Here is a 25825-nt window from a genome sequence, read left to right on the forward strand (position 1 = left end):
TCTGGTGCGTCCGAATTCATCGACTGTCTGCAACGGGTTTCTCTGGATTGCGCGCTCGGTAGTTGCGCCAGGACCCGTTGGTACAGACGCCCGGTCCGCGCCACCATTCGTTGACGTCATCGTACGATTTTGGTTTCCGGAAGGAGGCCTCGTCGTGTAGCATCGCACACACCCGACACCAATAGTAGGTGTTGATGAACTCTCCCGTACCTTTCCACTTGAAGTACGAGTTGTATAGCTCGTCATTGCGGTCGAGCAGATGCAGATACTCAGCCAGCTCCTTGGGGGAGCCGAACTCGTCCACGTGGATGTAGGACTTCTGAGGCGAACTGGCCTCGTAGTCCTCCGGCCGAGCACCCATCACGATCGGCAGCACATTGCGTGTTAAGGCATTGACGAAGAACTTCTCCGTGATGTAGTCCTTGCAGTTGGAATTTTCGAAGGCGAGATAAAACTTGTAGTCACGGTCCAGTATCTCGAAGCAGCGCTCCGCGGTACTTCGCGAGCACTTGAACGTTCCACAGGCACCATAAATATCGACCTGCAAAATAGTGACATGGAATTAGTTGAGCGATTTTCACACATTGGATTTAAAGTTGCACGAGACGCACGTGCAATCAACGACGAGTCGTTTCTCTCGCTTATTTTTTCTCCATCAGCGATAAGAACACTTTACCCCACTCACCTGGATATATTTCTGTAGCTCATGCGCGTATTGAAGGCGTCCATTGCGTGCGCCACAGTTTGAAACAAACCAGGCCACTTTGCGCGTCTTGTTGAGCGCATAGTTCCGGTCCTGCTCCACCTGCCTGATACGTGGGTCAAAGTATTCCCACTTCTCGTACGGGGCCACAATATCACTGTCTTTTCTAATGAGAACCATGATCAAAAAGACCGTTATTAGTTCTAGCATGGTTTGTTCTACGTCACCACTGGCGCCATACCTGTACGTCGCGGTCCAGTTAAACACGTCCGGGTACTTCACGTGCTGCGTGTGGTACGGACATTCCAGGAAGTACATCATGTAGATCTGGTAGGACGATCGTGGAACGGATGGCGGGATGTAGTGATCCTTGTACAGCACCAAATCGGCCGTGGAGGCTTTCTCCCGGTGGGCCGTTATGCTGCACGTGGAAACGGGACACTTCGAGCTGAGGAACACATCCCGGCCGGCTTTTACGTTCCACGGGCTCAACCCGTTGTACAGCAGGATCGTTTTCAGTTTGCCCTTTCGCTTGATTGTCTCATAGTTCGGGGGTACAAACATGAGCTGGTTGCTAATGCGGTCTCCACGGGACGTTTCGCTTGGCAGCAGCCGAGCGACCCGTTTGTTGGTCTTCCGGTTGCGCCGTGCCGGTTTGGGATATCGCATGCCCTGCGAGAAGTACCACGGCAGATCACTCGCGGTAAACGTGTCCTTCGCACGCTCGTCCGATCGGGATTTCCCGTAGTCGGTGATATCGTTCTCCTGTTCACCCCCAACGGCTGCGTCTACGGTTTCCACCGTTGTGACCGATAGCGCCTGCAATGAGATGAAAACATGTTGCTGATATGGATCTTCATGGTTTCGAGCAGCTAATAGCTGTAGCTAAACAACGCACGAACAACGAACATGGGTCATGATCATGCCCTTCATATGCTACAAGCCTAATTGCACGCACTCATCTGATGCCGATACAGTACCTCATGTCGTACGCTACTTTCATCTAGCTGGTATTCTTCCCTCGCATATAGCACATGTGGCGATTTAGAGCTCCAATCCTTGTCTCTGTTGAGCGGGAAAAGAAACGAATCAGAAGGTTACGGATGTCTCGGGATCACGATCGATTTGCGGTTACCTTAGATTAAACACTAATAGTATCAGTACGGCGAAACATAAAACGAGAAAAAAACATTTCTTGGGCGACACCTTCGATAGTCTCATCATAGATACATTTCCACCCGCCTGAGTAATTGATTTCGGGGTTGTTCTGGTGATGGAGCTTTGGGTTCGCAATCGAGAGGTGGATATTTCAAACGTGTGCCAACTTGATGGCTATTGCAGCGATGTGATGTGGTTCGTTCACAGATGACTGACTCCCTGCAAGACCGGTGGTCTGCGGCAATCGAATAATGGCATCGTGGCGTGCTTCCTAATCTAGAGCTGTACCTTAACGCGGTGTCTTCCTCTTCCGGTCCAGGCCGATGTTGGCGAGCACATGGAGGCAGCAACTACACGCCACTGGGCGCCCTCGTGCGGTAACTGTGCTGCATGCTGGTTCAACTGATGATTCGATTATCACTGTGTGGCTTCTGACGCTGGATCGGCATCTGGATGTACCGAGCTCACGGTAGGGTATTCTAAATTCTGACCAAAAGGGGCGGTTTCGTGGCCGGCTGATGGTTGACGTGTACCGATATACTTTGGCTTTGGCGTCGAGCTGCTAATACGTATCTCACTAGCTCCGGCCAACTGAACGCTGGCGGATCTTTTCGTTGGGGTTGATTTTTCCCTCCCCAATTTTCATCATTCAATCTGACGAACGACACTGAACTAGAATAATGGCTGTCACCTTCGATTGTCTAATGTTCCGCAATGGTTCGAAACTACGTGCAATTCGGCCAAAAGTTCACCAACGTCCCATTTAGTGGCCAGTGATTAGCTTTTTTTTTCACTCCCTTCCGCCCACGGTTCGTGAAGCGCTACTATCGGGCGGTTCTCATCTACATGAATCCTCTCCGGTCGGTACGGTCCAGGAAGCTGCACCGTAGTGGATCACAGAGCAAAAACTATCAAATCTGCCTCACGCCACGAGCTAGTTTTAAGCTTTGTAACACGTTGTACACGTTTTTAATCGTACTCGTTGCGCATCAAGGGCGTAAGCCGTTCGCTTAGTTCGTTTCACACTTGTGTAACGCAATTCCGATAGCCAATAGGCTGCCGAGGTAATTGCAATAATTTCACGCCTTTTTTAGTACACTAGCACCGACAACTTGTTAAAAGATTGGACTTGCAGGCTGGAACTCGCATCCGTAATCGCAGCAATCGGGGGAACACTATATTTTGTGCACAGTCCCTTCCGACAGACGGTTTCATAATTATCCTTTTTTATCGTCGTCCCCCCTCCCCCCTTCTCCCTGCGCTTCGGTAAACAGGCTCTCGCAGGCTCTCTTTTCCAGACCGCGAAGGAGGCTTTGGGAACCGCGATTTTTTCTAGTAACAATCGGAAACCAGTGATTTCCGGTACGCACTGGATGATGAAGTTTGCGAAAGTTCGTTCGCTTGATTTTGGAAGCCGTCCTTTAGCCCCGGGTTGAGGAAATGTTTTGATCCGTGCTGTATAATTTCGTTTCTAGGAGGCGGTTGTGTCGGACACGTACTCAACCCGCGACAACGGGCACATTTTTACCGAACCCTCCGACCGGATCGACCGTCCAAACCGATGACAACTCGATCTCTCTCTCTCTCTCTTGGTAGGGCTTTTTCCGTAGTTTTCCCTACGCAAGGGTGAAAATGGAACTTTGTATTATTATCCTTAGTCCTTTGCTCGAGCTCACTACTACACTGTCTCGCGCACAGCTACGTATGAACACACGTGCGCATGCAAAAACCATATCGCACGTTGCCCTCCCGTTCCGAAACACTCCTGGCGCAAACACACAGGAGGCAGTGTAATCCTTGATATATTCGGCTACAGCACGGGAAAGAGAGAAAGCAACAGTCGCAACAGACTGCGAGGCAGTTGGTTCAATGCAAAAGAGGGAAAGAGCGGTACATGGGAGGGGACCATTGCAGGACCTTTGGGTGCCTCCTGTAACGAGGTATTGGTGTGCGTGCGGCATGACTGTTGACGTGCGTCTGCTCGCAGGGACCGAGGGGTGGAAAATCCTTGCACAACCCCACCTTGCACGGTTGCTTGCGGGAAGGATGTTCGTTAGGGCTTTTCAGGGTTGTGCGCAGAGATGCTCGTGCATTGTGGCTGTTGATCTGTAGATTGTTCATTCGCGTGATCATTCCGTTGGATTGGGCCAAATGGCATAAAGAATTAGATTCAATATTGGAAATGCTAAGTTTGGATGATTTTCTATATGAACTCAATAGCATACACGCGACATTTGTTTATAGCGCTGATTTTATTTTATTGACTTTATTCACGGTAGTTTGTTATTGCAATTCAATTGGAAACATGTAATCGTTAGTATAGTTTACTATTTTACTGTCCTTTCACGCACTTCGCTGTTCCTTATCGCTTTTTTACCGAGGATGCTTCTATGATTCCTCTTGGTTTACAGTAGTAATAGTTTAATGTATTTGCAAGAAAGTGATGATACCAGATTTCCATTATCAGGCCTAATGAACGCTTCACTATAGTCGCTCGGTCTTGATACCGTCTTTTCAATCATACTGATGCCATTCGCTTGTCACGGGAGTTCCTTTTCTGGGAACGAAACGTTCTCGAATGAATTCTTGTATGGTAATTTTCCCGTGGCAATTTTCACAAGTGCCGGCGCACTCCACGTATATAGATATATTTTAGTAACAATGTGATTGACCCTAACTTGCGGCGCGTTCCTCTGGGTGTAAGATACGGTCTTTATTTATGATGTCTACGTCTTTGCTCTATTTCGAATTTCGCAGTAAATCGTTACTATTACTTGTTAATGCCTCTGTTTCAGCAACAAACGCGAGCACATTTTGCACAATGGACGAGGAACCGGCTCTTGCGGAGGTTACGCTCGCTCGTCAGCCTGCAACGCAGATAGCAAGGTTCGCATTCACTAGCCTATTTAACGACGACTTACCATCTGTGGCATGCAGAATATGTCCTTTGCAAGAAAATCATACAAACAAGTTTGCGATTATGACGAAACACGACAAAAGCTTTACAGAACCGAACGATGTGCTTGTAAGCCATCGGAACGCGAGATACGCCAATTCCGCCCAAATTTCACTCGATATAATCACGCTCGTATGCCGTTACTTAGATGCGTAATGCTTAACGTCTTAGTACCTAGTGCGGCTTAACTGTATTAACAAAAATATAATAAGCTTGCTAGAATAACACTCTACGTATGTAAATCAATAGCAGACGCCGTTAACAGAGCAAACGGAATCCCAGGAACGATCCTGGCTAAACGGGATTGATGACTCGTTGTTATTACGCTAGGGGTGGCTTCGATATATATTTTTATACAGCTTACTGTGCTTAGCGAAGAGTGCTTTGTCAATCGTACTTGGTTTTTAATAGAAGGTAAAATTGTTGTTTGTCCTTTAAATCCAGTGGGATTGATGAGTTTAAAAGTTTCCGTGCCGCACCGCACCACTGGTACCGCAAAAAAGGGAAAGAAAGAATGTATCAGGTGAACGAACGCAGCACAATTTTAAGGAATACACATTTTTGAACAAATTATAAACAAGATAATAAAATCGATGTACAAACCGAAATACGGCCCAAAAACTAAACGGCGGCTAGGGTGTTACGACGGCACAGTTTTCGATTTTTACGACGGTACGTCAAAAATACCAATACCATGCATTCGCAATAGAGATGCAGGAAAACAGCTTATCGCAGATCCGGGTTGTCATTAGCTTGCTTCTTGATTCGCAGCAGAATAGTGGTGTACCATTGGTCCAGCCTTGAGATACTGTCGTACTCCTTGACTGCCTCGGTAAATCCATCCACGTTTTGTTCCTCCAAATGTTCGCAGAGAGTCTAATAGGAAAAACGGCAATCATTTAAACTATTAAACGAACCTGAATTCAAGTCCAACAAGTAACCGTACCTTCACAAGCTTATACTCCCGTGAGTCTTGGAATGCTGGATATTGTTGTGCGTATTTTTCCATCGCATGTTGAGCATTCAGCAAATCCACGCTAAGATGACACAGGGCCGCGCGGAAGAAGTACTCTTTGGCGCTATATTTCAGCAAAGAGCTGTCCAGACACGATCCAGCCACCTGTTCGTAGATTTGTATCGCCTTTTCATAATCCTCCAACTGGGCCGCGTATTGGGCCACTTTCAGCATGCATTTGTTAGCCGAACTGGTGGATTCTTCACCTTTGAAATAATCCGCCGCCTGTTCGTAATGCTGCACCGCTCGTTGCTGTGGAAGTTACAAAATGTAAAGAAGTATACACACAATTAACCAACCAGTCTCATCGCCTTTTTGAACGTTTCACTGGACATGTACATACCAAATCGTTTGCCTCATTTTCATACATCTCCGCAATGCTCTGGTGATGCTTTGCGGCCATCGTGAACCTTCCCATATCCGTGTATATATCGATGGCCTTTAGCAGGCAATTGACGGCTTCGTTTGGATCGGTCTACAAGCAACATCATGAAAGAGCACAATTGCGTTACTTGATAGTGTAGCAGAGTATTCGATAGCTTACCTTCTTGTAGCAGTTAGATGCATCCACGTAGTTGGTTGCGGCATCGTGTCGACTGCCAGCTTTCGCGTGCAGATTAGCTGCTTCGCAAAAGGCCGACCCAGCTTGGCTCCATTTTTTGGCCATTTTAAACATATTCGCAGCCCGCTGGTAACATTCCACGGCATCTTCCACCTTATTAGAACCACCGCTAAGGGTGATGAAAAGAAACAAATGCCATCACCGAACGATGATGACGGCGTAAAAGGATTAGAACGCTTTATTGATTGTCTTTTAGTTTGTGCTCCACAGTGCGCCGCACATAGGATCCCTCCCGCGGGATGGGGCAATACAAAGAGCACCCTTTATCCAGGGGCGTGTATACGTCGAGGTGGGAGCCACCCTCATGCACAATATGACACGGGCAAAAAGGGAAATCCAGTAAGGTGACCTCTAGTTCCGTACGCAAAACAGTCAGTATGAGTCACCTGTTTTCTATATGATTTCACAATCTCGATAGCCAGCTACACAGTGCCAATGTATGATAGGGGACAATGCCTGGACCTACCCGAATAGGGAACCAAAGAAACCTTTCGATGAATTCAGTTTCTTTTCAGCTTCCGCAATCAACTGCATCGCCTTTTGTTCATTATCTGCCATGGCGTTCACGTTTCTTGTTTATTCGACGCAATAATATTAACACTTGACAATGTACACTGCACGATGCGTATGCGTATTTCTTAAGATTGTTCCTGGCTCGCAACACGGACCTCGACTTTGGACGAGAGCAAATTATTGAGAGCAAAGCTGTATTATTGATTTTTCGTTCCTTGGACTTGCTTGCATTTTTTGTAGCTTGCGACGTTGAGCCATCCAATACCAGAGAGAGCTGTCAAAGAGATAGGAACGTCACATTTGGGCCGTTTCAAATTCGTATCGTTTCGAACTACGGTTTACTAAGTATATTACGAACGAAATTAAAATGAATCTTCAATGTTATGCATTTTTTTATTAACATAAAAGTTTTTTCTAAATCATTCCAAAACAACAATTCTTTTAAAAAAAACGATACATGTACAGAGCACCCTGTGCCGGAATATTTCCAGCTGTCACAACAATACTGTGTTGTAAACAAACCAGTAAACAAATCAAAACTAGGACCATTTTTATTGGTTCCTAGTCTCATTGGTTTCTAGACCCCAAAACATAATGCAGAATTCACTAGTAAAACTACGGACAAAGTCACCTCTATACGGCCAACTGGTCATCGGACCACCAGGTGCAGGTAAAACTAGCTACTGCCATAAAATGCAAAAGTTCCTTGAAAAAATCGGCCGCAAAGCAACCGTCGTCAACCTGGATCCTGCCAACGACAACATGGAGTATACGAGCGCTGTCGATATCATGCAGCTCATCACGGTACAGGATGCAATGGAACAGTTTGCGCTTGGCCCGAATGGCGCACTAATCTACTGTGTAGAGTTTCTCGAAACAAACTTCCAATGGTTGCTGGATCAACTGAAGAGCATCGACAGCAACTACTTTATTTTCGATTGTCCGGGCCAGGTGGAGCTCTTCACGCACAACAATGCGCTCAAAAACATCTTTGCCAAACTAGAGCAGCTTGGGTATCATCTTTGTACCGTTCATCTTGTCGAGTCGCACTATTGTGCCGAACCGTACAAATTTATTTCGTGCCTGTTGCTGTCTCTGCACACGATGCTGCAGATGGGCCTGCCACACGTCAATGTGCTCAGCAAAGCCGACCAGTTGAAGGATCATGAAGCAAAACTTCCTTTCAATGTAGACTTTTACACCGAAGTATTAGATCTAAGCTATTTGCTGGAGTGCATGGAAACGAGTAGCTTTGGGAAAAAATTTACTCAACTAAATGCCGCTATTGTTTCCATGGTAGAAGACTATAGTTTGGTGTCCTTCCTGCTGCTAGATTCTTCTCGTGATAACAGTCTACTGAGACTTAAAAACGCGATAGATAAAGCGAATGGCTACGTGTACGGAGCTGGAGAAGAGAAGAACATCAACACACTACTAGCATGTGCCGTTGGAGCAGAAACAGAATCGGACCGGATGGAGCACGATATTGATCCTTATTTAAGTTAATATAGTCATATTTAATTTGTTCCGGTAAAGCCAAGTTTATTTCAAATCCCCCGCCTTTTTACTTCATTCCGAAAGATCCCATGGTAGAACGCTCTAGAATGCTACCATCAGATACTAAATGCTTAAACCAAATCGGGCCTCTTGACTTGTCCAGCAAACAGTATCGTTCGCTGTTGCCGATTGACGATCATGAAACCGAACGGCCGATTGGCAAGAAAACGTGGCGGTGTTGCCTTGTTGGCAAACACACCAGTCGTTACGGCGGCCGTCATGGTGCCTTCTTCGTTGACTATAATTTTGGTTTGCTGTATAACGCTGCTAACGTAAACCGCATTCAAATCAGATATTTTACCAAAATTGGCCGACCCAGAGTCAAACGCTTCCTTGATTCCCATCTAAAGGACGAAGGAGAAAAAAGACATGCATTAATTGCCGTGCAGTTAAAAAAAGGAATCGAAATTTAAAAGTGGTACTGTACCTGGTTCAAAATTGGAATCAAATTATAATCCGAATTAAACTCAAACTTAGGTAAATGCACTTCTACTTCGTCGTCATCAAAATCCTCCATGCTGCGATCTAGCTCCTCAAAAACGCGATCCATGCCGTGCTGTGTGAGCTTACGAATAACTTCGACCAGCGGAACACCCTTTCGGGGCATTATAAGCAGCATTGTAAGTCTCTTGTTAGCGCCGTACGGTAGTTCCAAAATTTGTGCATCTAGTTCTTTGTAGCCAGCGAACGGGAAAATACCTCTCTGGAACATCATTTCTACCATACCGATAGCCTGGTCGTTTTCGTCATAAAACGGAACCTTGGTAGTGAACGATCTATTGAAGGGAACCTGCAACATAACCCCCAAAAGAAGAAAATGGTGCTAATATATTTCCCACCAAAGACACCGTCAACGGCTTACACTCTTACCGTCCATTGGCCTTGGAAGAACAGGACCGAGAGCATGATCAAGCGTGCTTCCTCAAGATCGCTCAGCTCGATCGCCTTGGGTATATGGCCATTTGTCGCATCCGACACGAGCCGATTAACTCGCTCGTAAGTTTGCATGCGATCAGCAAAATTCATCGGCTGCAGTATGCTGGGGTTGTAGAAATTTTCCAAGCTCGTTTCAAAATCCTTCGACACCGGCCGGTTTTCGTCGGTGATGACGTATTGTGCCGCTGCCAGCTGCACATCACGATCAGGTAGGCTACAAATTTGCAAAGATGTATTTAACACCTTCTCTTTGTGACTTTTTAGTCAACCGTTCGTCGTTAAATCTCACCTGAAACTCTGCACAAACGGCTTATAATAGCTGCGAATTTGCTCCTGTCGCTGAACATCCAGGGCGACCAACAGCTCGTCGAGCGTTCTCCCGGATGCACCTTCCGTTATTAGAAGCAGCAAGTTCCACGCCGAAAATGGAGACACAATGATGTTGGTTGTCGTCACGTTCGGATTGTAGTCCACCAGTTCCGTGACGTACTAGCGGAAAGGAAACGAATCGTACAACGAAGAAAACAAGACACGCTTCAAACACAATCCTCCCAAGGTCAGACGCTATCGGCTGCGTCCGAAAACTCGCCACCGTAGTCCTCGCAGTTAGACGATCGGCTCGGAACGTCTCCTCACAGATCCTGCCGGGTGCTCACCTGGTAGAATTGCAAGGCAAATTTCTGCGCACTTTGCTGTAATCTCTCCACGCCCGCATCGACGGTCGGCGTGGAAAGTGACCCGGCCCCATTTTGACTCCTCGCTAATGTTATCACCAAACAAAACACCACACATCCGCTCACAAACCGTCCCATGATGCTGACTGTCTGCAAGAGAATAACAAAAAGCCATCCTCGTCCCAAGCACATCGTCTGACCAGCGCGACAGTAGCAAACGGCAACCAGCACAAGGGTGAAAGGGGGTTGGAGGGGGAGGGGATGGAATATGTATGAATAAATACAAAAACCGGTATTTTGATTCCGGTTTGACGCTGGCCTCAACCGTAGCATTCTTCTGCGGGGTACATTGCCGGCATTAACCTTCTATTATCTAATGTTATTTTTGGTGACTTTTTGGCCGCATCGTACGCACACAAACGTGGGCCAGCACAGCTTTACCTTGGGACGGTCATTTGTGCAAGCGCACCGGTCCGAAGCGGCCACTGGGCAAGGGATGGTTTTTTTATCGATCGGTTACGATTCGCTAGCACCACTCAGCGCCAAGGAATCTCGTCTGCTAGGATCCGGCCGATCGGCACAAGGTCATGACCCACTTTACCCGGCCACTACATCAAGCCCTGAGATGCAACTGCACGAGGTGCAACTGTGGATAATTGCAAAGCTACGGTAATTGCTGAGCCGCATACGTTACACCCGGGTACGGGTTTTTTTTCCGGCCGGTGCGCTTTGGACGTGTTTTGTTTGTGGCTTTGAGTGTCTCTCGGAGAAGTGCCACTTGTTTAGAAATGAAGCGGAAGCGCCACAGTCTAGCCGTCCATGACCATGTCATCAAACATCACCCAAACATTAATTTTATCTCACTTATCTCAATTGGCACGGGTACCATTGTATGCAAGTTTGTGGTTAACGAACTCAAATACACCAACGATCGCGAACACGGTCGGAAAATCCAGGTGCCCTGAATGGCGATTGCATAAGTGCAAATGCAAAAAAAAACGATCGTTGAAACGATCGTTTCATTTCCGGCACCCAAATCAAAGCACTTCCAGACCCGATCCCGATTGGCGATTCTAGTGCATGCTCCGGTTCGAAAAATGGCCTAGTTTCGCGCATAAGCGAAAGCCAATTCGGTTGCACCAGCGCAATCGTACACAAGGAAACTGACTTTCCTCGACTTCGATTCCGAGTGTAAGCTCAGACCAGCGGCTCTTAAGCGGGTCCCCCGTTAGCCATAGGTACCCGATCGTGCGCACGGATATGCATTGCAAATTTAAGGCGTTTAAAAGCAGCGGTCCCACCCCAGCGGCCACTCAGTCGAAAAGTGTAGCGCGTGGTCGTGCCACGTGGCAAACCGTACACCATCGCCTTAGTGATACGATCCCGGCACGCCGTCAGTTCCCGTCGTTGCAGGAGACGCAAGTCCTGACGCCATGACGCTGGTTTTGCAGCGAATGTACGACCTGTACCGGGAGTACATGGTGGAAAGGCGCGACATGCGCAGTGCGCATCTTCCGCTAGCCGGAAGTCCGTGGCCACTGTTCGCGCTGCTCGGTACCTACCTGCTTCTGGTGCTGAACGTTGGTCCACGCATCATGGCCCACCGGAAGCCGTTCGATTTGCGTGGCGTCATTCGCGTGTACAACGTGGTGCAAGTGCTCATCAACAGTGTGCTGTTTGTGTGGATCGTAAGTGACCGCGTTGCGAGTGAGACGCGACGAACCAGTGTTGCCAACCCGCGTTTTCCATTCGGCTTCGTTGCAGGTGACCAAGATGTTTTTCGTGTACCGAGACTACAACTACTCGTGCCAGGTGTGCAACTACACCACGGACTACCGCGGACTGGAGGAGATGTACCTGAGCTACAGCTACTTCCTGCTGAAGGTCGTCGACCTGGCGGACACCGTGTTCTTCGTGCTGCGCAAGAAGCAATCCCACGTGTCATTCCTGCACGTGTACCACCACACGATCATGGTGCTGGGGTCGTACTTTGGCATGCTGTACGTGCCCGGCGGCCACGCGATCATGCTCGGGATCTGGAACACGCTCGTGCACGCCGTCATGTACTTCTACTACCTGCTGTCATCGTACGGGTCGCAGTACAGCGCCTGGTGGAAGCAACACCTAACGCGCATGCAGTTGCTGCAGTTCGTTCACCTCGCGTTCCACTTTGGCATTCCGCTGTTCTTTAACCGCGAGTGCAAGTTTCCGCGCTTCTGGATGGGGGTCGGCTTCCTGCAGGCCATCGTCATCCTCGGCCTGTTCGTGGACTTCTACATTAAGTCGTACATCGTGAAGAAGAAACGGCAGTAACATGTGTGCGGTAGCTTGCGGACTGGGGGGCTATCCTTGGGGCCATCAGCCAGAGGCCAACCTCCAAGGGGCGACCCGCCATTGGAGGCAGGGCACCGGCAAGGGGGCAAACTCTAGTTGCTGCCACACACAAACAAAAAAAAACACGAAACGAAACGAATCAACGTACAAATTAAAGTTGTGAACGCGCCAACCGCCAAAATGTAAACGAGTGCGAGTAAAGGAAAAACCAAAACATGTAAAGCCAAAACCGAAAACGAAAAGCCAAATAAAACGACTGATACCAGTTAGAGGTAAAAAACAAGCGGACAAAATCGAAACCAACAAGAGGTGTTCCGTTTCCAATGTCAGAATCAACCGATGAACCGGGTCCATTAATTACAATTTCCAATCGCTGCTCCCGGTCCCAGCGGTTCGAGGAAATGAAAGGAAATCAATTATTCCTATCCGCTCTACGGCAGATAGGTTAGTACACCGTTGGGTGGTTCCTCGTGCGAATTTGTCGATGTCACTGTGACGCTGTTGCTCCCGGTACCGGGTAGGTATGCCGAACGTGAACCAGCGAAAATTCCACGACCTTAACCCTATTTGCGGGGTTAGTTACATACCATGTTTACACAAGGTTCATCGTGGCCAGCACAGGAAGCTGTTTCGCTTGAGAATGGGGTCTTTTTGTAGCATTTATTCTCCTTTTTTTCAAATGGGTATAACATTTATTCCACGATTATTTCTAAACTAAAGTACTAAAGCACTTAACTTACTCGACAACTTAAGCTTTGGCAACTCATTGAAGGCAGTAAGCATGGTGTATTGCGCCAAACGTGCAGAACGTCAATAGTCGTAGAATAAAAGGACACTACCGTTGAAAACATGCCCATTTGTATAGCACTAAGCAGCCTTGACACATAAAAGAGGACGATCCTTAATTACGTAGCGTAATTGACCGCCAAAGTTGTAGGTCAGGTACATCAGACGCATCTGTTCTGGAATGGAGTGCATCGCGAGCTATTGATACGTAAAATTACACCAAGTTACAGGTCACTGGCACAATTTTCCTCTCCCACGTGTTGACGCATAAGAGCACGATAAATTTGCACATAGATTTGTAATTTTATTTACTGCTCGTACATCCTTCGCAGCAGTTCATTGCCATAGCCGTCCTGTGAGGCACACGGGAGGTAATTACAAATAGAACAACGATCACTTTCGTCGACGATAGGAACCGCTGAAGTTCACGTCATATCTACGTCATATAGTGACGAACCTATTTACTGTCCACGTTGGTGTATGGTTAATTAATTGCCCGTAAGAACACCAAAAGCCGCCTATTAGCTGGAATTTGTACGAGTCGGGTGGAAGTCAGTCCCATTCTAGAGTTGTAGCCGCAGGGATCGTTGAGCTCTTCGAGTGTGTTGCGAGCAGGCGTACATCATGGCTTTGATCTTACGATCAATCTATAGTGAATATAGGAATTATCTCGTGGATAAAACAGGTATATACACATACACCTTTTCCATCATGGAGCATTTCCAAGGATCAAGAGCACACTTATTCCTATATAGATGCCAGAATTGTCGACCTTCCTCTTCTGCAGTCCTTTTGGACGGTGCCACTGATAACGGCAGCCTACCTGTACTTTGTTCAGAGTCTAGGCCCAAGGCTTATGGCGAATCGAAAACCGATCCAAATGCGCGGCTTTCTCATCATCTACAATCTGGTGCAGGTGGTGGCCAATGCGACAGCGTTCTCGATGGTAAGACTATCACCAGTTAGCTCCCGAATATAATCCTATCATTGGCGTTGATCCGGCTGTTTGTCACGTTGCAGGGCATACGGTATCTGTTTAGTTATTCACACTCCTTTGTTTGTCAACCGCTGCAACTGGACACGAACCCTCAAGCGATGACGATCCTGCGGCTTGGATATTTCTACTTTTTGCTGAAGATCCTCGACCTTGCGGACACCGTGTTCTTCGTGCTGCGCAAGAAGCAATCCCACGTGTCGTTCCTGCACGTGTATCACCACACGATCATGGCCCTTTCGTCGTCCTTCTTCATGCGCTATCTAGTCGGAGGGCACAGCTTTATGCTGGGCCTGCTCAACACGCTCGTGCACACCGTCATGTACTTTTACTTCTTTCTCACGATCTACCGACCGGAAGTGACACGTGGTGCGTCCTGGAAGCGCTACATCACCTTGCTGCAGATGGCACAGTTCGGCTATCTGGTATTTCATTTCTTCCGTCCCATTCTGCTCGACATCGATTGCGGCTATCCACGTGCGGTGTTGTGGTTCGTGGGAATGCAGAACGTTTTTATGCTGCTGATGTTCAGCGATTTCTACTGGCGTACGTACATAAGAAGACCGAGGTATCACAACAAATGAGCTCGCGAGCGCTCATCTGCCGTCAAGTGTTTGTTTGAAGCGAACGCAAGGAACCAAGATCCGTTAAGTTTGTTGTAGGATATAATGCCTTTATTGAATAGTGCTGCTCTAAACACTGTTTGCTGCAAACTTTGTTTGCTTGCCGTGTCTTGCTTCAAAATAATAAAAAAAATAGAACCACAGTATCAAGGATGTGTCCTCGATCGTCTACTAGTCCTGCCGTTTAGTTGTGTTGCCTTGCTGCTCCAGCTTATTCCTGTCACAAAAACACTCTTAGATATCAACATTTACTACACAAAAATACTCCCACGACCGGCTGCTCTGCAGCGGTTTCCTTGGCTCTAACCCGTTTGGTACGCTTGCGTTACCCTTTGCTCTAAAATGCTGTGCTACTGGACCTGCCTTTAGGGCCCTAGTGTTTTGGCCAATTGTTGCGTTAACCTTGCTCTGGATCCATACCTGATTGCACTAGTGTCGAGGATAGGTTAATATGTTGGTATGCGATTATATGTCGACTTTTGACTCTTCTGTCTTTTATAAGGATAACGTTTTAGTTTGTTGGTTGTGACTTGACGATGTCTGCACTGAGTTGTTTGATTTGGTTGAAGGTTTGATTGTGCGCGACCGACAAATTCGATCACCAAATCATGCCATTATGGATCGTGTCCTGTTGCAGGTAGTGTTTTTTTTTTTCGAAAAACAAAACTTGCGGTAGAGATGTTAATATTCCAACAAAATCGAAATCGTGTCTGAGTGGATTTTGTACATGGTTCATTAGTGATACCCTTGACTTTGTCTTGCATTTAACCCTAGAAAGCAAACGAATACATCAGGAACTAATGCTGGTAAGACCCATTGCACTAATGCTCCCCTGCTACTATCGGAGGCTTCTTACAAATCTAAAATAGTTTCCACGTGTTTCGTGAACTTTATTTTGTTACTTTCTTTTTTTGTAGTACGGTTCATCATAAGATTCAATTGCACTGGATATTTAAGTGGTATTACGTTTCATTTTGTTTTTCGTGTTAATGGATGTTATATTAAGGATATTGTTGTCGGTTGCTACTTGATATAGACATTTACATTGGTAAAAACGATAACCTCAACAGACACGGCGAGTCCTTGAGGGTTGGGAAAATAAAACCGAATGGTTTCCATAGCGACAGATGCAATTGGAACTAGGATGTGCGTGCGATGGTTGCTTCGGTAGTATCATCAGATTGCATTCGGTTGCATGATTACTGCATTTGAAACGGTGGTAGTTGCGTTTGTAATGGAAGCATGGTACAATAGGATTAGCAATTGTACATCAACTATATAGCGACACAGTCGGTACCGGCCGGAATGTTGGAAATACACCTGCAAGCATACTCGGGGTTTTGTTGGTTCCGTCAAGCAGGAAACAGTCCCAAAGTGTAGTACACTTTTTGTAAAAGTGTAAACAGTTTCTCTAGCGCAGTGTAAATAGATAACAAAATCTCGATAAACGGCTACAACACCAACAACAACAGCAACAACATCAACAACGATAAAGAAAAGCAAACTAAAATACCAACAGTACTCCGGTACGCACTCCGGACATACACACATACACAGGACAGGACAAACGGAGGCTCGCATCGTTGGGCCTGTTTGAGCTACAAGGATCGACTACAAAAATGCAGAGGGAACTGTTCAATAGGTAACAGCGACATTACAGACAGATAGAGTGCTGAAGTATCTAAAGAACCAGTTACGTTCACAGTTAAGTTTGGTATTTAAAAGAGTTTTCTGGCTCTCGTCTAGTACGTAAATTTGTTACCATCTCTCCCACTTCGTTTACTTCTTATTTGTTTGTATCATCATATCGGTGCCATAGGGCTACTGGGCCGCATGTGCTATAGGTGGCCTTGCCATGTCAAAATATATAATATTTGTCTACCTCACTTTCCGCACTCGCAATGGAGTAGTTACAGAATAGCCATTGTTGTACAATGTGAATGTATACGCGTTGCATTTGCCTTGCATGTGCGGATAGACTTTATATAAGTTTACACCACACAGGATGTGGTTCAAATTCCTTCTCTGCTCACGATGGAGCGAACGCCACGCAACCATCCCGTGGTCAGCTTACTTGTTTTCGATGATGGTTTGCAGTTGCAGGACCAAACTTCGCGCCAGCTTCAGAACGGCGGGTGTGTTGTGCCTTTCGGCCATTTCTGGAAAGAGAATCAAAGCCAACCAGTGTCAGCAGGTGGGTGTAACTTTCGCCCCCATCCGCGTTGACGTTACCGTTGAAAAATTTAATAATGTCCGTAAAGTCCATGCTGTTGGAGAGAATGATATCACGGTACGTTTCTAGCAGGGCCAGCGCCAGAAACAGCACAAAATGGGCCGATGCGACATGCTTAGCCGCCCAGATCACCTCCCACACGGAGAAGATGTCGGCGTAGATGAGCTCGCGCTTGAAATCGAGCAGGAACCAACGGTAGCAGAAGTAAAAGTGCGTGTAGTCACCGTGCGCGTGCATCAGATCGTACATCTCAGAGTCCAGGATTTGTATCAGGGATCTGCAAGCAAGAGCAAAAAACCCAAGGTCATCCGAACGGTTTATACGATCAGGAGTTGGAGTCCAGCTCGCTTTACCTCATGTTGGCAAAGTGCATATCCATCGCACCACCGTTGGGGAAGTTTTCGATCATGCGCTCCATAAATCGGCAGAAGCAACCGTAGCTTAGGGACTCGTCGTCGAATATGACTAGCAGGGGCGCGACGAGATCACACATGCCCTGCATGTACCCGACGTCTAGATGCTCCCAGACGTACCTGGTGCCGGAAATAGATAAAGGAACAATAGGGGATTGAAAATCTTCCTTCATTAAACGCCCCAAATCAGCATCCACTCACGTGCAGATGACGTTTCGCAGCTTGTCCAGGTTCTCGTTGGCAAAATACCAGTAGTTGCGATCGCACCGCTGCACATCCTTCTCAATGCGATGCAGATTCAACCCGAACGATTCCAGCAGTTCGCTCTGTAATAAAAGACAACCACAGATCTTTCATTAATCGACGGAAAATCGGTGAAACTGGGCTCGCAACAAATCACGTACACTGTAGATGCCCCCGTTTGAACTGGCCGGTGACACGCATGCTGACTTGGGCTCTTGCAGCGAATCAAGTGCTTGCTGATGGTTGCTGCCTTCTTCCGCCAAAGTTGACAACGTGTTGTTGTTGTTGTTGTTGTTGAGCTCTCGGACCTCGGTCGGCATCATGGTGACATCGATGGACGCATCAGTAACGATGACGGCACGTGGTTGCTCTGGAGAGTGTGGCGATTCCGGATCCTCCTGCACGTCAGCATTCTCCTCTGGTTCGTCATCTTCACCTTCCTGCATGCGCTCGATTCCCGCTTCACCCATAGGGGATATGATGTCCGCCACGTCGATAAAATCGTTCCCGACCGTAGCGTACGACGAATCGGAAGGAGAACTCTTGTTGCTATCAAAGTCCTGTTCCTGATCATGCTCGTCCGCCTCGGGTCGTCCATTCACATCCTGTTCCGGGTCATTTTCCTTCTCCACAGCAGTCCCGTGAGCAGTCACCGGAAGCGTGATGGCTGCCTTGGCCGCTTTCGATTTGCTTTCCGGCTTTTCCTCTCCCTCGACCTCGGGTTCGGACATGTCGGAAAAGCCATTTTCCTCGAACACCTCGTTCTCCATCTCCTCTTCCTCTTCCTCCTCCTCACCGTCTGCGTCGTGATCGATGGTTTTGCTCTTGTTCTCCATGCTGCCACTTCCCGAGCTCAGTTTGGCCACGGCCACAGCCGTCTTCTCTTTGTCCCGCTGGCGTACGATCGCTTCGACCGCCAGCCACTCGCTCATGGTAGTTTCGTAGTAGTGCTTGGCCGTCTCATCCAGCTCAGCCCGTTCGTCAGGCGTACTCCCGAAGGTGTAATGTCCGAGCAGATACGGCCACACCTGCTTCCGGATGTCGTGCTCAACGCCACCGTAGTACACCAACCGATAAACTTCCTGATCGTCCGCTACGACACCGTTTCCATCGTGCAGGCTTTCCCAGCGCGATCGTGTTAGACCCTCCTCGGCACCAGCTTCCGGTGTGATGCGCCCATTCACCAACCCCGACAGGTGCGTCCGGACCGTGGACAAATGGCGGCAGTACGCGAGCCAACCGTAAAAGGCGCGCGAAATGATTTGCCGCTTCATTGTCGAGCACACGAGGGCGATACTGGTGGACTGGTTCGTTTGGGGCTAGAGCGGATAGGTAGAACGGATCATAGGAAATCATCCTGAATCAAAACCTACGCCCCGCTGTACTCACATTCGGACTGTCGATGGACATGGCATCGATCGAGAGGCTCTTGCTGGAACAGTCACTGCTTTCGTTCGTCGAACAGCTGCTCAGCTGGGCCCGATACCGTGGACTCGTACGTCCCAGCTCCAGTATCGAGTGTGTGGCCACTGTCGACAGAGAAACAAGGGAGAAGATCATCACTAATTCGAGCGATACAAGCGGCGTGTGTCGATACGTACGAAACTCATCCGTGTTACCCTTGTTTACCACCCGAAACACATAGTCAATTGGCATCTCGTCGTTGTTCTCGAGCAGTGATGGAAGTGGCCGGCGGCGTGATTTTTGTGGCCACGGGAAGATACGTCCGATGCCCCGCTGGGACCACAACGGCGGATCTAGCTGGCCGTGTGGTAACAGACCTAAAAACGCATAACGGAAGCAACGTCACGCTGGCTCATCGAGTTACAGGGTCTACGTACCTGTTTCGAGACAGCTCAGGAACGCCGCCATATGGCCACCCTCGGGGAAGTGAATCGGTGGACGTTGGACGCCATCTTGTCCCACGAGAATGATGGTACCACCTGTATCACCACCACGTGCTTGGTGACAATGGACGTACACGATCTCGTCGACGTTCACGTTCAACGCGTACGCCCAGTACGAGCTCTTGTCGATGTTGTCCGTCTCGGTGTAGCCGTTCATCAGCTGGTTCGGTGTCCACTTGATCGTGAGGGACTGTACCGTCTGATGCAGACTAAGGTACCCCGGCATCGGTTCACTGACGTCCTTCTGCGGGTGCATGGAAGAAGGAAACTGTCAGCAAAGGGAGTTCAAATTCTCGACATCGAGTGCCTTACCGGAAGGACGAGAACGTTGTTCTTGCCGTACAGTAGCGTAGCGCGTGAGTTCTGATGAAGTGATTCCACGTAGTCCTTCGAGGCTGACGCCAAGCTGTTGGACTTGAACGACGCCATACTGCCCTCGTCCGAGCTGGTGTGAAGGCTTCGCTTGAAGTTCAACATTGGTCTTCGGTAAGCCGGTGGTGTCGGATTGCTCGAGCTGATTCGGTGTCGCTGTACCTGCGTGGGAATGATGTTTGTTGTATTGCCTATTTAGGAACCAAGGAATCATCGCAAGTCCTGATCGTCCACTCACCAATTCGTCCGCGGGCGGATCGGTCCAGTAGTGGTCGGCAGTTTTGGCACGGGAGTAATCGAGAGCGCACGGTCCCACAAGAAGTGAGCTCAGTATGGAACCGCAATCTGGATCGGCGACGAGTGAGTCTCGTTCATAGTATCGCGTCGCATTCGTTACCAGGTGGTCGATGATGCGGGACAGTTTCTTCTCGTACAAGGCCAACCGTATCCAGAGGTATCTGTGGCGAAGGATTGGGATTAATACAACAGAGTTCCATCAAGTAGTTGGGAACACCTACTTCACAACGGTCGTCGTCTGGGGCGGTGTGGTAGTCGATACGGAGTTACTGCTCCCCTTTTTCAGTATCGGTGGTTTATTCGTGCTGTCGCTGCTGGAGGAGGACCGCTTGTTTGGGTCACTGTTTTCGATGTCCTGCACCTTTTTACTGATACAGGCGGCTTCGGGGCAGTGCTGCGTTGGTTGTGCGGCACGATGGTCAGGAAAAGGCGAGAATAAAAAAAAAGAAACATCCAACAAAACGTAGATGCACGTGTTGTATGTGTAAGCGGTTATTTGTGCCTCATCGGGACGGTCAAAGGTACTATCGGATGGTGTTCATTTGGAAGGATCTAATGTCCCAAGGATCGATCGGCACAATTTCTGCCGGATGTAGATGTGTTATCCGTACACTGTAAACGGATCTTGGATGTTGGGATGTATGGATTACCGAAAAGGAACGCGCTGGTGGTCACAAGAGCGTGTTTGAGTTACGTTTAGGCGCAACACCAACAGACCTGCAGCTATTTAAACAGAGGTTCACCCCAAACAAACAGCTGGTAATGAAAACTTCAACTTCAAGACTTAATCCACTATACAGTACAAATGAAACGAGACAGTTGCGGAATGACATGACGTGAATCTAATCCAGGTCTCTAACAGCCTACAAACGAACGAATGAACGAAATGAAACGTACAAGTTGAACAATGTAACAAAACAAACAAATTACTCAAGATTGCCAAAGTGTACGTAAAAGCTTGAAAGATGATTTTTGTCGCGATTGTTGTCATGAAATCTGCTATCTAAAAGCGGCCCAATTCAAACATAAGTTGTAAAGCGTTGGGAAATGAGAAATACTGTGATTTAGAAAGCGCTTTATTTGTACCGATCGAACCAAACGGCAATGAAATGGGCTGGAACTGAAGAAGAAAATAAAAACACAAAACTAAAACCAAACGCATGTACTCTACCGAACGCTTAACGACAGTTTAGTTTGGCCAAAATTTGCTTACATTTTTGCTGCTCTTCCATGGAGTGGGAACGCCGAATGAGACACTACAGATACGTTTGTGGGGGTGTGGAAAATTCCACCCAATTCTCGCTTTACTCAATACTCAACAAATGTACTTTTAACACGTTGAACGGATTGCACACCATCGACCAGCGACAGGAAACGTAAAACTAACCGATCGTAAGCCGATCTACACTAAACGCCATCAGAGGAAAGTCGGGAGCTGGAGGGCACCGGAGTAAGAGAGAGAGAGAGAGAGAGAGAACAAGCCGAGGAGGGGGGGGGGGCGGGATACACGGGCACGGAAACCCGTGGGTACTCACCTTGGCCACCTTGTGCAGAAGGGCCGTCGTGGATGATGTCTTGAACAGGCCGAGAGCCCGCCGGCGCAGACCCTGGCTCAGGCAGGCCTCGACCGCTGCACACAGGGCCGTCACCGAGCAGGACTCTTCGTGTATGTACTTCTTGGTGACGGCTTCCTCCATCACCTGCTTGACCTCTTTCTTCACCGCTGCTATGAGCTTTTCTTTGAAATCGACCGGGTCTGGATCGTATGGGCGCGATCGTTGTGATCGTGCGTGATCGGGACGGATTGGGATGGTTTTGACCGGGACGGGGTTAGTTTGCGCCACGTGAACCCAGTTTCGGAGGAATGAAATGCAAAAAGACACGTGTTGGAATTCAGTTTTCGATTGCAGTGCGCACTCGCGAGACGATGCGAAAATGTACCGCCAACGGCGTGAAGTTTTAATCACGGAAGGATTATGAGATGAGCGTGATGGCCCAAAGTGGGTTGACCGGGTTGTACAAAGACGAAAAGTGTACGAAGGGAGGTACATAATGTGAGGACGAATTATAAGAACAAACATTCACTAAATGGAGCTTTCGAACGTAATCCGATTTTTCGTCAGATTATCAGGAAAAGCTTACAGATATTTATACAATCTTTTTTCCTTGTTTAACATAACAAGCAACAGGTATGAATGACAGAAAGCGAGCAATGCCACGAAAATTAAATTAAGGCTTTAATCTACACATGCAAACCGGCGACCAGTGCTGGGCAGGGAGGAGGGGGGAAATGTTTGAAAACAAAAAGAGGTAAAATATCGAGAGATAAGCATAGGTATGATTGATGAAAGCGAATTCAAAACATGTGCCAAAGTTGCTTCGTAAAAATTCGTTTTTTTCGCCACTGACCGGTGTTGACGTCAGCAAGTGACGAGCGAGCGAGCCATGGGTAAAAGCGGATGTACCAAAAGAGGAAAAATCGCAAAGAGAATACACTAAATTTTTCTCAAGCGCAAACCATATCACCTCGCTCGTTTGATGTACGATTTGGAAATGCAAAAGTAACGCCATCAGGCCTCGCCATCATGATGGAGGTGCCTGGTGGCTGGTAATTGACAGTATGGAGGATGAAATCGTCAAAGTACATCTTCGCTAGATGGAAGGGATGCTAGCATACAGAAGAAAATTCGTAATGTAATTTAGCACAAATGCCATCTTTGCATTACAGCAGCCTTCTTATTACAGCAGCTTGTTTACCAGTTTCGCCCCCAGTGTTGTGGCACACATATGCACGCGAATCCCAACCGAGTGTAGGCGTAGGTTTTATCTTTTCGGCTCCATCCAATGACCCTTGCTGACCGGATGTGCCGCAGTGTTTGATTCGATTATCTACGGCCTGAAAACCAAGCGAAAAGTTCACCTCCCAGATTCGCTCGCTCGCTCACTCGTCGCTTCTCACCGTTCATCTCATCTCACTTCCACTCACCATCACTCACGGTGAGCAGCTTTTGGTGAGAAGCTTTAAGCGTTTTTCCGCTCTCACGGAATCGAATCCCGCGTAGCAGGTGGTTACTACTATCGGGAAATTCGCAACTCTCGTATTGCTACTTGTTTTCCTTTGATACTTTCTTGAGCCCGATTAATCATCCTTTCACTCAGCGGCATATTGTTTATCTTCCAAATGAAAGCATATTGTAGGTATATCTTGTATGGGCGCCCACTGTATCCGCTGCCCTTTCGTTGCCTTTTTGTTTGCAAAAGGAACAACGTTGCTCATGGAACGCGTTCATACGATACACAGGTACGATGGGGATGTCGCGGCATATGCCACCCGTGACTCCCTTTCTGTTGGCGGCATAATCGCGGGGGAAGCGGAGCTTATTGGCCCAACCAACCTGTTTGCTTTTGTAGCAAAAGGGCTAAATTAGTGGCCATTTAATTAATGCAATAAAAACATACGCAGCCGTATCCGAGATATCCGTACACTCTATCACTTCGTGGTGTGGGAGTAGTAATGCGTATCAAAAACGAGGGAAACCCATCAAACACAGTGCAACAAGGAAAACTTTCGCATGCCGATGGCAGATAGAGCAAGAGCTCCTTTTACGAGGGTGGAGATTTCTCTCTCGAAAAAAAATCGTATTTTACTTGGAGATGGCCGTAGAAACAGCTGGTGGATGGTCAGTAAAAGCGATATAAACAAAACGGCACAATGTTCGTTGCACGAAAGAGAGCTCTACTTGCTCGAAATTGAGATAATCGCTGTCCACTTCCTATGCCTGGAGGTTTTACTCGCTCTCGGCAATGAAACGATGTAGGTTTGAAGAAGGAAATTGGAAAAATAGTGCAAATTTCACCCGGGCGTACGCAAATGTATGTGTGTGTGTTTTTTTTTAAATGATTTAGTCACTCATGCATCGGTGGGTGGGTGTTTTTAGAAGCTTATATTACCAATTTACTTTCATTTTTTGTAAAAAATATTAATCCCATTTCACGTAGTCACTTGTTGCCATATTGCGCTACAGACCGAAACAACAAAAAAGCTCGCAAAACGAGGATTGTAAGCATACAAACACAGATGGCGATAACATAACGATCAATCCGCAACGGGGATGCATACGTAACGGAGGGGGAAATGTAATTTGTGTCGTACCTGCTTGAAACGACATTTTCCTCGGGGGATTTATTTCGGGAAACATTTTTCGATAGCTACGATTGCAAATCCTGTTGCAATTTCAAGCGATTGTGATGTAAATCCGTTACCGATGACTGGCGTGAAGATGGAATGAGTCAATTGTTAGCAGATGCACCGTATGGAACCGTTGCGGTGTGGTTTCTATAGCTTCTGGTCCTATAATTGCTCCTTCTCTTTAGTTGTTTTAGCCGGAAACATGCCAACAACAGCACTATGCGTAAAATTAAATGCTCTAAATATCCACCATATGACGAAACGCTACCATAAGCACGCACATATCCTGCAAATTTGGCCTGTATGAGCCTAACCTTCACCAGATGGTTTCGTTCCCCTCACCAATCAAAGCAAGCCATGGTTGGCAAGTAATGCACACGCGAACGAATCTGACCGTGGAAGCATTTTTCACCTAAACGATCTATTGAATAAATTTGCTGAATGTTTAGCAAATCTTTTTTCGCAGCATATTTTGTCCCGAACCGTAGGTATCACATCGCTCACTTGCGCTCCATTTTATACACCCAGGAGCTGAAATTGCCTTCTTTGCCGTGCCACTCCAAAGCCCAAGGACACTTGTGAAAAACCTCAAGCTTCGTCACAGCTCACGCTTAGCATCGTTAGAACAGCGGAACGATTGTAGCACACTTGCCTATTTTTGCACCTGTTTCTCTTTTCAGGGTATAGATTTTTTCGGTTTGCATTAAATTTCGGACAATATTTTATTTGCAACCACTACGTACGGACAGCTGCTTTCTGTTAGCACAACTAAGGCTGCAGCACTGGATTCGTAAACCGTGATAACTTGTCACATGCGTATTGAACCGTACAAGAGAGTTACGGTTTGGCTCTACTGTTCCACAGAGCTGAGGAAAAGTTGGTGAGAATGCTCCAGCACGTTTACATATTACTGCGCATGTTTCCACGGCCAAAGGAATGGGTACCCTTCAGTTGGCAAACCAGCTACGTTCCGATGTAATGTACCGTACCGGGTTGTTCACAACAACAATACGGTACGTACCGAAAAAAAAACATTGCAATAACATTGGGCTAAACTTTAAATACTTAGTACCGATGGAGCATATGATCAAACGTTTTTTTAATAATTATAAGAGAATCAAGTTGACAGCTTTGGAATATAGTACACAGGATATAGCTCAAGACTGTCTGTATCTAAACAGCAACGCAATGTTGGATTTATGCAATTTCGTGCAATATTTTTAATAAGTTTCTTTCACCATTTTACTACTCGAAGGCTGATATTAACAAGTAACGAATGGAACGACGTTTATTAGTCTTC

The 25825-nt window shown here is 47.3% G+C and overlaps 7 protein-coding genes across 7 annotated transcripts; 3 read left to right on the forward strand and 4 right to left on the reverse strand.

Annotated features, from left to right (window-relative positions):
* Positions 1-16: 16 nt before the first annotated feature.
* On the reverse strand, positions 17-1933 carry LOC128730382 (glycoprotein 3-alpha-L-fucosyltransferase A). Its single transcript, XM_053823427.1, has 5 exons — positions 1839-1933; positions 1684-1768; positions 945-1522; positions 686-869; positions 17-541 (listed from the first exon to the last, which is right to left on the reverse strand). The coding sequence occupies exons 1-5, from the start codon at positions 1925-1927 to the stop codon at positions 17-19; spliced, it is 1461 nt and encodes a 486-aa protein (XP_053679402.1). The 5' UTR covers positions 1928-1933.
* A 2177-nt stretch (positions 1934-4110) lies between these two features.
* LOC128721882 (alpha-soluble NSF attachment protein) lies at positions 4111-7012 on the reverse strand. The gene is made up of 6 exons (XM_053815683.1): positions 6921-7012; positions 6377-6563; positions 6176-6307; positions 5764-6084; positions 5421-5693; positions 4111-5303 (listed from the first exon to the last, which is right to left on the reverse strand). Exons 1-5 carry the CDS (start codon positions 7010-7012, stop codon positions 5544-5546), a joined length of 882 nt encoding a protein of 293 aa, XP_053671658.1. The 3' UTR covers positions 4111-5303; positions 5421-5543.
* A 549-nt stretch (positions 7013-7561) lies between these two features.
* LOC128720646 (GPN-loop GTPase 2) lies at positions 7562-8473 on the forward strand. The gene has a single exon (XM_053814325.1). It carries the CDS (start codon positions 7562-7564, stop codon positions 8471-8473), a length of 912 nt encoding a protein of 303 aa, XP_053670300.1.
* Positions 8474-8595: 122 nt separating this feature from the next.
* Positions 8596-10272, reverse strand: LOC128730294 (serine protease inhibitor 77Ba). The gene is made up of 5 exons (XM_053823332.1): positions 10117-10272; positions 9750-9949; positions 9395-9674; positions 8952-9314; positions 8596-8868 (listed from the first exon to the last, which is right to left on the reverse strand). Exons 1-5 carry the CDS (start codon positions 10270-10272, stop codon positions 8596-8598), a joined length of 1272 nt encoding a protein of 423 aa, XP_053679307.1.
* Positions 10273-11567: 1295 nt separating this feature from the next.
* LOC128731843 (elongation of very long chain fatty acids protein AAEL008004-like) lies at positions 11568-12447 on the forward strand. Its single transcript, XM_053824990.1, has 2 exons — positions 11568-11822; positions 11899-12447. Exons 1-2 carry the CDS (start codon positions 11568-11570, stop codon positions 12445-12447), a joined length of 804 nt encoding a protein of 267 aa, XP_053680965.1.
* A 1431-nt stretch (positions 12448-13878) lies between these two features.
* On the forward strand, positions 13879-14832 carry LOC128731842 (elongation of very long chain fatty acids protein AAEL008004-like). The gene is made up of 3 exons (XM_053824989.1): positions 13879-13939; positions 14010-14200; positions 14275-14832. Exons 1-3 carry the CDS (start codon positions 13879-13881, stop codon positions 14830-14832), a joined length of 810 nt encoding a protein of 269 aa, XP_053680964.1.
* Positions 14833-16907: 2075 nt separating this feature from the next.
* LOC128730253 (small G protein signaling modulator 2-like) lies at positions 16908-24535 on the reverse strand. The gene is made up of 13 exons (XM_053823288.1): positions 24490-24535; positions 21872-22092; positions 20558-20730; positions 20278-20497; positions 19980-20201; positions 19602-19911; positions 19362-19541; positions 19150-19289; positions 17922-19079; positions 17719-17843; positions 17458-17637; positions 17104-17381; positions 16908-17030 (listed from the first exon to the last, which is right to left on the reverse strand). Exons 1-13 carry the CDS (start codon positions 24533-24535, stop codon positions 16942-16944), a joined length of 3342 nt encoding a protein of 1113 aa, XP_053679263.1. The 3' UTR covers positions 16908-16941.
* Between the last annotated feature and the right edge of the window lie 1290 nt (positions 24536-25825).

Source organism: Anopheles nili, chromosome 2 (genome assembly GCF_943737925.1).
Source record: "Anopheles nili chromosome 2, idAnoNiliSN_F5_01, whole genome shotgun sequence".
Classification (NCBI taxonomy): Eukaryota; Metazoa; Arthropoda; class Insecta; order Diptera; family Culicidae; genus Anopheles; species Anopheles nili.